Raw genomic sequence first — 13,234 nt, 5'->3', positions numbered from 1 at the left:
CAAGTCAAAACTGAGCCGTCATCTGGTTACAAACACAGAGCAGTTTCAGGCCATAACTCATTCCACAGGGCAGGACTAATCAAACTCAGAGCAGTATACATTTATAGCTTCCCGGACCAGCACCTTCAGATTGAAAACGACTTCCAAATGGCAGTTGAAACATCTCGCTTTCACAAAAAAAAATTGCCCAGATGACTTCCATTGAAACTCATTATATCATACCTCACACGCATGGATTATCATTATTGTTTGTAATTGCAGCAAACAGACAATCTTTGAAAGTATCGATACCTGCAGGCTCATAGCAAAACATGATGAGATGCTTGGTTTCCATCCCACTAACCATGGGCTTTAGGTGTGACCCCAGAAAGTGTCACCTGCAGCTCAAGAGGATTCTGAACCCTTTAACTCGCCGTCACAGAAAACCAGACAACACGAATTGTTCTTATTAATGCTATAGAAATACGGCGACGGGCAATGCTAATCCTCTGAGGGCTTCCGAGGTCTACTGTTCTTTGTACTGGATTGTGGAAATTCAAACCGAAGACAATCTTGACTGTGACCTTTTAAACTCCCGGTGCTCCGAGGAAACAGGGCTATAGGAAATCCAACGGTTTATTTGTACAGCCACTTTAAAAGAGCACACTGAAGAAATGTCCACTGTTCCGTTTGTCGCCATAATCTCCTGCTCAGGCCAATGTCAACAGCCGCCGCTGCTCCCCGCACCGCCTTATGAGACCCAACCTCTATGGACTGTTTGTCTGGTCCACTGCAGACTCACTTTTCCTCAACAGCCAGGCCGTTTTATAAAGCAGACTTTCTTGATTTCTATATTGAAATTTGACCTTTGCATTGGAGCTACTCTTTAGGATTGATGGGGTGACCTGTCAAGAGCCTTTTCATACAGTAGTGAGCTTTTCATGCTTTGGGAAGATGGGGAAAACCCCAATTCTAGGGATGATTTGAGAGAAAATCCTGGACTGCATAAATATATTTGCAGCGTGGAATGGTAAACAATGTCTTATTAGCTTAAAACTTTAAATACTATTTGTTTTTGTTGTTCTCATAAGATTTTTAACATGACTTTCCAATAATAAGTCCAGAATTAGGTCTTTCAGTTGCTTGATGTCTTGTCCATGAATTGCCATAACTAATCATTGTCATCTTGTTGATTTGCTTATCAATTTGTAATTTGAATTTTTAGGCTACATTCTCCTCACAAGGGCCTAACCTCACTATTAAAGAATATACAGAATTACAAATGACTCAATGGAGATACGGTAATTATGACAATTACATGGCCTAAGCTTTCAACCAGGCAATAATATACCTCTGTTTATTATCTTGCCAGCTTCCACTCTCGCCATTTTGTTTGCATACAGTGGTCATTGTAACCATGGGGCCCAGACACTCATTTGTCGAAGCTGTTAATTGCAGGAAATCGGATCTGTGTTTGCTGCTGTGGTTCCAGACATTTTGGTAAACTGAGTCATTGAAGTGTTTAAGCAGAAAATACTCTGGCCCAAGGCTCAATGATGCTCTTTGTGGATACATTTAGAAGCCTTTAGAAGAGTGACGCCCCAGAGGTGGACAGCAGACAGGAAAAGAGCCTGTTTAGTGCTGTGCTGACTCCACTGAGGGCTCTTTATACCACACACAGGTTTATGAAGGGCTCAAGATGAAAATCGGAAGGAGGGATGTGTAATTAATCACATTTTAATCAAGATGGAGATTCAGTCATTTCTAATTGTCAATGATCAGCTTGGGTCTTTATTGACACCAATCCTCTTTGGAGACGTGATTCATCTTTTGTCATAACACCCCATCATGAAGAACTGTTTAATCTTTTCAGGTCTTTTTCATTTTTTATTTCTTTATTATATAGGAGATAGTTGTGAAGATATAAAACTGGCACAAAGGCTCTAATTGACATAGACTCAACATTTCTACCTAGCCACATCAGCCAGCAGCACACATGGATCAAACATTCGACCATATTCACGGGAACAGTAAGTCTAAGGCACACTTTGCCGTCTCCGGAGGGAAAACCCGTCCTATATACATTATGCCACTAGGGCAAAGTGTCAGGAGCAGTGGTTGCAGGGGACCTATCAGCAGATCTTTGTGCCAGCCTTGGTCAGGACTACTGTAGCTGAAGGATTTTTTACCTATAGTGCATGTTTTGGGGTGATGGGGGAAACCGCATGTCCGAAGTAAACCCAACAGGAGAAGCATGCAAACCCTGATTCTATGTAAAGACTTTATTGTTGCCTCATATGGAACTTTGTCTAATGTAATAGCCGATAGTGTTTAAATGATAAATAAATACCGGTAGGTTTGTTTTTAATCATGCCATAACTGTGGTGGCTTCTTTTTAAAGATACACTTAGAACACTACTCTTTTATCTTTAGTCATCTCATATTAGTTTATGTTAAAACCAATGCACAAACAAATGAACCAAACAGGAGTCAAACGCAGTGGTTTGCTTCATGTATATTTCTGGCCTCATTTTCGCAGACATAATGGGCCAAGGTACCAAAACTCCGCACAGAATAAACATTATATTTTGGTACCAGTACTTACCAGGCCTTTTCGGTGACCAGCCCTCTGTCTCTACTGTGCATGTTTTAACCCAAATCACCTGGAGAAAACCAAGCTGTACATTGGGAACGGATTGGGAAGAACACAAACGGGCACACAAGCCTACCTGATGTCGTAGTAGTTCTGTCAGACGCCAGATAAACCCTCAACCATGTGCATCCTGTCTTTGATCCTTTCTCTCTCTGGGCTCCTCTGTCCTCCCACATCTTCCTGCTGCTTCTGTGCACACAAAACAGACTACTACAGATTTTCTTGTTGTGCTTTGTAACTCTTAATTTCTTAAAGGTTGAATGGACGATTTTTTTGGCCCAAATCTGAGTCTTATTTCCTCGTGGCGTGGACTGCCGATTAGTCCAGCCACGTATCAATCATAAAACGCACCTACCGCTCACCTGCAGCCGCGTGCGGTTCGTCCCTACGTTTCCGCGTGTATAGGCGCATTGATCTATCATAATATAGTTCCCTCAGGGTACGGGGCAAAATGAAGACGGAGAAAGACAGTTCAAGCTGACTCATAAGAAGACGGAAATCTACGGGAGACGAGAGATGCGATGTGATCCGTCGTGCTAATAAACAAACGCACGTGTGTGTTGTATCAGTCCGCACAGGGGGAGTACGCATGCGCACTTCTGCCTGAGTTCTCAAATCGCCGAAAAATCGTCCATTGCGCCTTTAAGTTAAGTGAACTCAAACTAAAATAGTTTAAAATGTTCTTGCAAAAATACGTTGGCAATATCCCTAATTGTAAGTATTTTAGTATTCTTTACTGACAGGTGATTGATTCTTGGGCTGGATACTTCACCCACCCAGCCTGCATGATTGTGTAGGACCACCTATTGTTGGGATGTAACTTTAGCCGTTACTGTAGTTTTCATGGTAAAACACTATTGGACCATGACAGTTGTGTTATTCCAGGAATTGGTGGAACATTTAAGAGCTGAAAAATGCATTTCAATATGAGACCCTTGACTTTACAAGCATCAATAATCCTTTTCAAAACATTTGGCTGTTCCATGTTTCAAAAAACGGGTCGTGCAATCCAAAGATATTACAATTGTGCACTGGAAATACAGGAATTGACATTGGTCCATTGTCTACAAGGGATCACAGTATTTTTGTGGATATTTTTTTAAAGAAATGCAGACAGTTTTACAACCTTCAAACAGTGTCTGACTAAAACTCCAAAAAATGTTCTTCTGATTCTTCTGAGAACGGAAAAAAGTGCAGCTCTGTTGTGCTCTTTTGAACCTTTTTATGGCTATTTCACTATAAAAGAATGGAAAAGGAATAAAGACATAAATGCAGGACTGTGCCTTGGGATAAGATCAGTCCAGATGTTGAATCGCTGGTGCAACTTCATATGGGTGGATGGAGCACAAATATATGCTTACTCAAAGGAGCGTCATGTAATTAAATAAAAAATACAAAATAGATACGTTTAATGTGTGCAACATGCCACTCCATGGAGAGAAGCAGGCGGCAGACCAGCATCAGATAAGTTACACAGTACACCTTCAGGGCCTGGCAAAATACAATAAAACTAGAACATAACCAAGACTTAAAAAAGGACAAAAACCAGATCCAAGAAACCTAATATATGACACTAGACATTAAATCTAGCAGTTTTAGAAGAGCACGTTTGAAATTAAATATGAATTACACATTGCATTGGCGCCTGGTGCGTTCTTTTTGAAGAGTCTTGTACATTAAAGACATGCTACTTAAACATTCCATGGAAAACAATAGCATCTCCATGGAAACAGGCAGTTGGCGGAGCACCCACCTACAAGACGTTTATCTTTTAGTCTTTATATGTATATTTATCTACAGAATATGAAGTTCTTCGTCTAATAACAACGCGTACATGTAAAAGGTTTTGTTGGGGATACTGCACTCGTGCCCTGGACTGAACACGTCTTGCAGCGCAGCTCGAATCGCTTGTTCACATAATGACAGAGGTCCAGATTAGCAGCAGCCCTCCATTACGCAGGATTATCCAGGTGTTAGGAGCCCGCTGCTTTACGACTACCATGAACTGGAATGTCCCACGCACTCGACAAAGCCTCTCCTGCTATTATCATCATTATGACGAGACAAACACACACAACGAGAGACTTTACTGTCAGAAAACCATCACGCAGACAACATAGAGACAAGAGGCGGTGGAATGAGGCGAAGTGGGTTTAGTTGCATAACGTTTTATACCTATATTGCCTCTGGTTTTGTTCCAACATGTTCATCCAATCCAATTTATTATATCTTTCCAGCCTACGTATTTCAAGAATCACATTCACGTTTTATTTCAAGCTGTAGAACCAGTTGGATGTAATTTGAAATATATTTAGTTAGAATATAGTGTAACTGTTAAAACTCTCTTCCACAGTTCAAAGTAATTGGATACAACTTACAAGCTTCGTAACCGCTGCATTGGATGAAGATGGGACAGTTAACGGGGTTGTGTTGTCTACTTCTCCTAAGCCTGGCCGTGCTCACCACTGCAAGACCCAAAACAGGTAAGACCACCAAACACATGCATTTGCAACTTATTCACACATACATTTAACATTTCATGATAATAATTTAGGCGCTCGGTCCTAAAAAAGGAACATTTCACTGGCTCTGAAAATGCTGAATACATCTGAGATTCAAACCAGAGCCAAGAAAACAGATCTAATTTTATTGCACTAGACATTCAAATAAAAATTGCACGTTGCATTGGCTCCTGGTGCGAGCTTAATGAAGTGTCTTGTACATTAATCACAAGTTACTTTTCCCACTCATAAATTCGTACCACAGCTCCTGCATTACTTCTGTTTTCTGACCCGATGACGTTACGAGGTGGAGGAGGTGAGCCTGAAATGTTAAAGACTAAAGCAGGTGTCTCCTGGTCTGAGAAAGTAGTGCATGGGGTGTAAGGCAAAGCTAAACTAGCTGGTGTTTCATTTGAGACAGAGTGGCAAACTTAAAAAAAAAGTTTAAAAAAAACCATCTATTAAAAATCTTATTTGGAGATTACCTTAAAACTGAACGAGTATACTGTGATATTTAACCTCGCCAGCCATGTTTTATAGCCAATTATAGCTTTACCCCGCAATTAATGTAACATTATGAGTACAGTTTATTTAGAAGGGGATTGTACTGTTCATGAGTTTTTTGTACATTTTGCTCAAGTTTGGATCTGGCTAAGACCAGGTTTTATAGTGGTTTAGTCCGGTGTTGAAACCTATTTAATCTTGTGGTTGCTGGTAAAGTGGTGGTTTAAAGGCGCTGTACCTATTTGCTGTCTTAAATGTGAAAAACAGACAAGTGTTTGCAATGGTCCACATGTAAATATCACTTACCTCATGCGTTCTGAGCATCCTAAATATTCTCAGCGATGAGTTTAGAAGTGCTTTTCACAACTCTCTGAGCCCAGAGCAAGTTTTGCAGTCACAATAAAGCTATCAAACAGTAGCATGCTAACGGCGTACTTCCTGCTTCTCTGAGAATAAATCGCTCTATAAATAGATTAAGAAAGTGCTGTTGTCACCCACATAGATGCTTTAACAATATTATGTCTGTGCTGTGGCAGAACAGATTTGACTTTATTACAAGAAGGCCCTTTAGGACTAGTACATGTGGTTGTTATTACCTTGGTGTTGTGGGTTACGTCACAGCTTTAACTCTTTCCCGAATGTCTCTACCCTCTCTCTTACCCATAAGCAACTAACGATAAAGAAAATAACCATAACCATAACTCTAACCATAACCCTTGGATGTAAATAACAAATTTGAGCAGTTTAGCTTTGCCTTATATCTTATTCACAACTTCCTCAGACCTGGAGACACCTACTTTGGATATTTTCGCCACACTGCCTCATTCTTGAAACATTAAATCCATTTTAGAATTGAAATAAAGATAAAAAAGTGCTATATTCTAATATTCTTTTAAGATATGAAATAATAGAGGAAATCATCACATTGGGCATCGAATTGTGATTATAAGAGACCTTTTGAGACCTACCACAAGTTAGATAAATCAATCAAAATCTGAAGAAGACGAGTTAGCATACATGTTGTTGTGCTCTATTTCAGGTGCACAGCCCAAGTGTAAATCCGGCCCGGTGGATCTGGTCTTTCTGATTGACAGCTCTCGTAGCGTTCGACCGCATGAGTTTGAGACAATGAGGAAGTTCATGATCGACATCCTCAAAGAACTGGACATCGGGCTGGACGCAACCAGGGTCGGCGTGGTGCAGTACTCCAGCCAGGTACAAGAGAACGTACACAAATGTATCCTATCTAACGCGCTACCAACTTTATATTTGCAGCAAGGGGTAAAACATACAGTAAAACAATGAAAAATGTACAGCAAAGATTTGTTGATTTTTGCAATACAATAGTGTTTTGTTTTTGATATGTTTTGCCAGTAACTTGAAGCTTTGTGGAGATGCAACAATTGATCGACTAGGAAATAATCCTACTTATATTCTGGTAATAGTTATCTGGACAAATTCTAAAATACAGTAAGACCTTTCTTAAGCAAAGACAGTGGAATTGTTAAATCAAAATGTCAAAAAAGTATAAACCATTTCTTCTATCTAAGAGTTAAGTCTTCAGTCGCCACATTTCAACCTTTATTTGGTTGATAATGTATTTATAAAGTCTCAATTTAAAGTAAAAAAATAATTGGTTGCCTAGTTGACTAATAAAAAGGAACTTCTGATAAGTCGACAACTAAAATAATCAGTTGCAGCCCTACTTCCTATCGCATTGTAGACGCTTCTGTGTTCTCTTGACTTTTGAACTTTTACATTGCAATACTGTAACTGACTGGCATAATATTTGACTGTAAATTCTGTGTAGGTGCGCAGTGAATTCTCCCTGAAGTCTCACGGCAAAATCGACGCCATTGTGAAGAACATCAACGATATCATTCCGCTGGCCCAGGGCACCATGACTGGACTGGCCATCAAATATGTCATGAACCACGCCTTCACGGAGGCGGAGGGGGACCGGCCCAAGGTAACAAGCAGCACTTTAACATCAAGAGCAAAAATGTTAGATATTGACATGCATAAACCTTTTTTTTTTATATCGAGAACTGGTTATGATTCAAATTCATGTCTTGTATTTTGATAATTGATAGTTGTTATTAACAGGTTTTCAAAAGACTAGTTATATATATCATTTATCAGGGAAACAAACAGTAAATATTATTAAAGTTGCATATGTATGATCAAATAATGAGTTTTAATGTTTCATGTACTTTGCAGCGTAAAACAAACTGCATCAAGAGCAAATGTGGACTTTAGGATGGACCGTTGTATTTAAATTACAAAAACAAAGACATAGAGAAGAATAAAGTGGACTATCGGCCCAAATGTGGATGAATATCTGAGAATAGCTGTGGGATAAATGCTGTAGTCTACATCTACATAACAACAACCTCCATTAAACTGTTTGGGTTAAATGGAGGTTGTTGTCATGGCGTTACCCCCAAAAAGAAAACGCTGTACTCGATTATTTGAGAAGGGTCTGCAGGCGAAGGGCAGCGCCATGTTGAGGGGAGATCCCCATCTGTTTTGGTTTAATACTCAGTCATCGACCCCTCATCCTAACAATACCAACTTAACCATGTAGTTCAAGGATTATTTGCCATCTGCATGTTTCCCTTGGAGCGCAATGTAAAAACAAACTATTTGCATTTGCATTTTCAGATCAGAACTTTTTCTCGGTTAAAAAATCTACTGTTTGAAAAAGAAAAGCTTTTTAATCTATAGTTGCAGCTCTCTGCTCCACTCTAGCAACAACTCTCTTTGATTGGTCGGAGCAGTCATGTTCCACGCTGCTCGTACGCTCGCATGGGAGAACAGCACTATGGCCGGGGCTTGCTTGGCTGTGCTGTGACGGCAAAACTCGCTCCAGGCTCTGAAAATTGTGAAAAGCGTTTATAAACTCATCTTTTTGAATGATTAGGAAGCTTGTAATCCGTGAAAATGTGATATTGTATTTTCTGGAGTATAAGTCGCACCAGCCAAAAAATGCATAATAGAGAAGAAAAAATCATATATAAGTCACACTGGAGTATGGAATGCGGTTGCAAGTGTGAAAATAACAAATAATATTACATATAAGTCGCTCCAAAGTATATAAGTATAAATATAAGTATAAGTCGCATCTCGGCCAAAACTATGAAAAAAGGTGCGACTTATAGTCCAGGAAATACGGTAAATATCTTAGGACTGCTGCAAATGCACCTTTAAAACTTTACTTTGTTCGGCTTAAAATACACATAATTTGGAGAGAAACGTCTTAAAAGAGAAAAAACAGTAGCGTTTTCGATTGAATCAACTGAGAGTTTTCACCCACGCCCCGTTATGACAAGTCGCTGACGGTTTCCACGTAAAGAATGGAAGAAAGCCTGTCTTTAACCTGTGTCTCTCCGTGTCCCTCCCCCGTTTCAGATCCCTAACGTGGCCGTGATCGTGACGGACGGACGCCCTCAGGACCGCGTGGCCGAGGTGGCGGCAGAGGCCAGAGAAAAGGGCATCGAGATCTTCGCGGTGGGCGTGGCCAGAGCAGACATGACATCACTCCGCGCCATGGCCTCGCCCCCGTTTGAAGACCACGTGTTCCTGGTGGAGTCCTTCGATCTCATCCATCAGTTCGGACTGCAGTTCCAGGACAAGCTCTGCGGTATGTGCCGCACGATCAACCGCAATCAAATCGGAAACTGCAATTCAAGCGGTCTCAATTAGCAACTCGCAAAGACTTTATTTACATTTATTCTGTTTTATTGTGTATTAAACTCACTGACCCTGTAGTTATTAGACCTCTACAAGTTTGTCGGATCAGATTTCAGTCTTCTTTTAAATTTTAATGCAATCTGACATGTTCAAAATGTGCACTTTGAACAGATAAATTAAAACATATCAAATCTAATTGCATTTTTTCCTGATAAACATTGCGATTAGATTTGATATGTTTTATATGTTGGATTCTGCTCAAAGTGCACAAAGAGGTAATCCTTTTTAAATACAGACACATTTAATATAATCAAATTCCATGTTGCTAAGATACAGATTTTTAAAAATGGCACATGCCCAGTAAAGACAGTTGAAAAATACAATGTGCGAAGAAAACTAAAGTAATTTCTACAGCACAGTATTGTGAATTGAGTTTTTCAACCGTAAAATGATATTATATTTTTGATGATTTAATAATACTAGCTTATAAGGCAAAAATATTTCTGACATGTGCTATATATTCTGTTCTGTTCGGTAACGTCATTCATTCACGCTGCCTTTATCTTAAAGCTTCATTTACACCTCTTAGAGTTTCATTTTACTCCAGTCATGTCAGGTTCAGATCACAGCCAACTCTTTGTATCGGCATGTGATGTTTTGGTTTAATTTCGATCCAGTTTGAATTCTTTCTGTGATAAAAAGCGGTTTGAACATTTTGCCAAGTTCAACAATGGATCAACTGGCCTGTCTGACCTCGCAGCACCCCAGACTTTTCATGACTTTGAATCAAAATGGAACAGATTTAGCAGTGTACATTTCTTCAGCTATTCAAACATTTGATGCCTGTTTCCTTTTTAAATATGACAAAGCTGCAAACCGAGGCGGAAGCTCAATTTGTGGTATGTTCATAAATATTGGGGAAGTTGATTTGGTGGGAATTACAGATTTATTAAGATGATTTTTGAAGATTTTTACCATATTTATTTATGTTTTTTACAGATTTTTTCAACACATTCCAACATACTACTTCTATCCACGTCTAATTCTCGTAGTACAGTCTCTTATGTTGAACAAAAATGACTAATGTGTTAGAAAATACTGGATGGATTTTCTGGTTCAGGGTCAGTTTCCTATCCTTCTGAAAACAGTGCATTTGGTACAACATAGACATAATTTGCTTTATTTTGTACCCCAATTGATTATTTTGGACATAATCCTGCAAAAGGACAATTCAAGCTCGACTCTTTGTGACAACTCGGTGGTGAAACTTTAAATCGGTCACAGATAAGTTGGAATGTGAAGGAACGAGGTGCGTTTTCCCTGTCTCAGCGTTCTTAGTCCATGTGATGTGTGTTTCCCTCTGTCTGCAGGAGTGGACTTGTGCCTGGAGTCGGAGCACGGCTGTGAGCACATCTGTGAGAGCTCTCCAGGGTCGTACCAGTGTCTGTGTCTGCCTGGCTACACTCTCAACCCCGACGGCAAGACATGCAAAGGTGGGGACAGTCACAGGTCGACGGTATTACACCTGAAAAGTGCAAGGAGTTTATTTTTGTGCAAAACAGCCAAAATACTTGTGACAACTGTGAGAGTGCAGTTAAAATGTTATTATTGCTTAAACTAATAGAAAAATGTCAAGAGCTGCGCAATTTTCTTATTCTGACAGTAAAATATTGCTTATGAAAGTAGATAAGAGATGTATTTTTGTTTTAGTTTGGGGCAGTAAATTACGAAATGCATACTGTGTGGTTTGTAAATCGCAAGCATTCAAATAAGTGTGGGCGATATTGACAAAAACTTTATATTGTGGTTATTTTTTGCATCATCTCTATAACGATTTTCAGACAATATTTACTGGAGGGAATGTGCTAACTTGTGTCTGTAAATGTCCTCTTTGCAGTTCTAACATAAAATGTGAATGGACTGTATAACATATCACGTGATACCCTTGAGTGGGGAATGACGTTTGATGATTTTGTCTATTTTTGAGGTGATTTTTAATAGTTATAATTATAGAAAATAGTTCTGCATGTCTCCAAAATAACAAATGCAATATTATTCCTTTTTCTATAAATCCCCTGTCTCTACATTCATACTGTAACCTTGAACTGATGCATCATGAAGTCGTAGTATACATGTAATGAATATATTAAACGAATTATACACTACCTGCTATAGGTTGTGTTCACGTGTTCAAGGACCAATGTATCGCTAGGAAATGCATTGTGTTTGAAAGAAATCTCCAAACTTCACAAATGTTGAACCATCTCATTATCTATTTTTTCTTTATCTGGGATCCACAAACTTGTCATATTGATCTCATGCCTTGAAGTCCTTTCAGTGGACAACAGTCACGGCTTGGATGTTGAATAATGGCACCAGTTTCTGAGGTTACTGTGAAAAGATCAGTAAAATTTTTGTCTATTTGTGCTGCTGACAGTGAAGACGTTGAACCACCAGCTCTGTGGTTCAAGAATGTTTGGATGTCACATGAACACAACCTACTAGATAACCAATGCCAGGGTGATGATCTTTCACCTGCAACATGGTATTTAAACTGATGCTGTGAGTGGCTTTCTGAAACAACCATGTGGAAAGACAAATCCCGTGGTCATGTATGTTTGAGAAGGGTCAAATTGGCATCAGAGCAGAGAAAACATCTGCTTCTAACTGCTAAAATGAGCGTGCAGCCAGAGGTGTATTACATTCTCCGATGGCCTCAACCTTTCTTTAACAACCAAATAAATGTATTTTTTGTCTTTTAGCCATCGACCTGTGCGCTGAAGGAAAGCATAACTGTGAACAGATCTGCCTCCCAACTCCTGGAGCCTTCACCTGTGACTGCAACAAGGGCTACAAGCTGAACGCCAACAAGAGGACCTGCTCAAGTCAGTACAATGCCACTTTATATCAGCTAACGTCGTAACAAAAGCCACGTGTTGACATGGCTGTGTTACGCGTCAGCATGTCCTATCCATGATTAACTATGGATCAAATCTGAACTAAAGCTATAACTGCTGAGAATGTTTAATGTAAGAGCTTGACATGCATTGTAACCCGCAAACAATTAGCCATACTCTATAGCCGTATAGCTCTGTTGGTCATTTCAGTTTGTGCAATATGGTGCAAGAGGTCCATTATGTAGGGGGTATTTCATGAATTATAGGTGTGTTTATAGCTCCTGTTACTCGTTACTGTGAGCAGGCATGCCTAGCCACACCTTATGTTATCTTAAGTAACCTGACCTGTGGCTACGATATGAACTGGATAAGGCGTTTTTTTTTTTTTTTTTTTTTTGACAGAACGCAATTCTGTCAAGACCCGGTCAGCAACTTATCCCAAAGTCCTAGCCTAAACCAAATTAACTATTCCCAAACCTAACCCTAACCAGATTGTGAAAAAAATATTGTAAAATAAACATTTTGCTAGTGGAAGTTGTGTGGCAATTTATTTTTTAAATTAAGCGTTCTGAAGAAGGTTCGATAACAGCCCATAGAGGATAATCAATGTATTTTTTGTGTGAAATTATACCGCTCATTTTTGGCTGAAGAAACAAACTTGAAAGTGCCTAAAAGTTAGCTTTGTAAATTTTAGGCATTAAGATCTTCATGGAGAGAAGCATGTGACAGACCCTCCTTCACAAAAGTCACAAAGTGCACCTTTAACCAAGTGGATCGTCTTTGGTTTCTATTTTTAAAACTCTACCAATTAGATGAGAACGTAATGTAAACTTTAGTAACATATTGTTTAAAGAAAATACTTAAATAGTTCATTACATCTCAGTCAATAAGGACCTAATATACCTAAGAACATTTGTAATCATAAGTAGACATAACGTTTGTTTGATTGAAAATATTGACAAAAGTCTTTAGTTTGCTGAGCTGGGCAGAGTCTCATGGCTGTGCTG

At 39.3% G+C, this 13,234-nt stretch overlaps 1 protein-coding gene across 1 annotated transcript in view; it reads left to right on the top strand.

Annotated features, from left to right (window-relative positions):
- The window catches only part of matn4 (matrilin 4), a 42,846-nt gene that overhangs the window by 10,691 nt on the left and 18,921 nt on the right, over positions 1-13,234 (top strand). The window contains exons 2-7 of the mRNA XM_072451772.1: positions 4,986-5,115; positions 6,677-6,852; positions 7,448-7,606; positions 9,049-9,280; positions 10,701-10,823; positions 12,093-12,215. Of these exons, the coding sequence (XP_072307873.1) occupies positions 5,034-5,115; positions 6,677-6,852; positions 7,448-7,606; positions 9,049-9,280; positions 10,701-10,823; positions 12,093-12,215 (895 nt within the window). The 5' untranslated portion in view covers positions 4,986-5,033. The remainder of the gene's footprint in view (positions 1-4,985; positions 5,116-6,676; positions 6,853-7,447; positions 7,607-9,048; positions 9,281-10,700; positions 10,824-12,092; positions 12,216-13,234) is intronic.

This window comes from Eucyclogobius newberryi, unplaced genomic scaffold (genome assembly GCF_026437365.1).
Source record: "Eucyclogobius newberryi isolate DKJ021-1_F unplaced genomic scaffold, fEucNew1.0.hap1 SCAF_19, whole genome shotgun sequence".
Taxonomy (NCBI): domain Eukaryota; kingdom Metazoa; phylum Chordata; class Actinopteri; order Gobiiformes; family Gobiidae; genus Eucyclogobius; species Eucyclogobius newberryi.
This window is presented reverse-complemented; position numbering and strand designations above follow the sequence as displayed.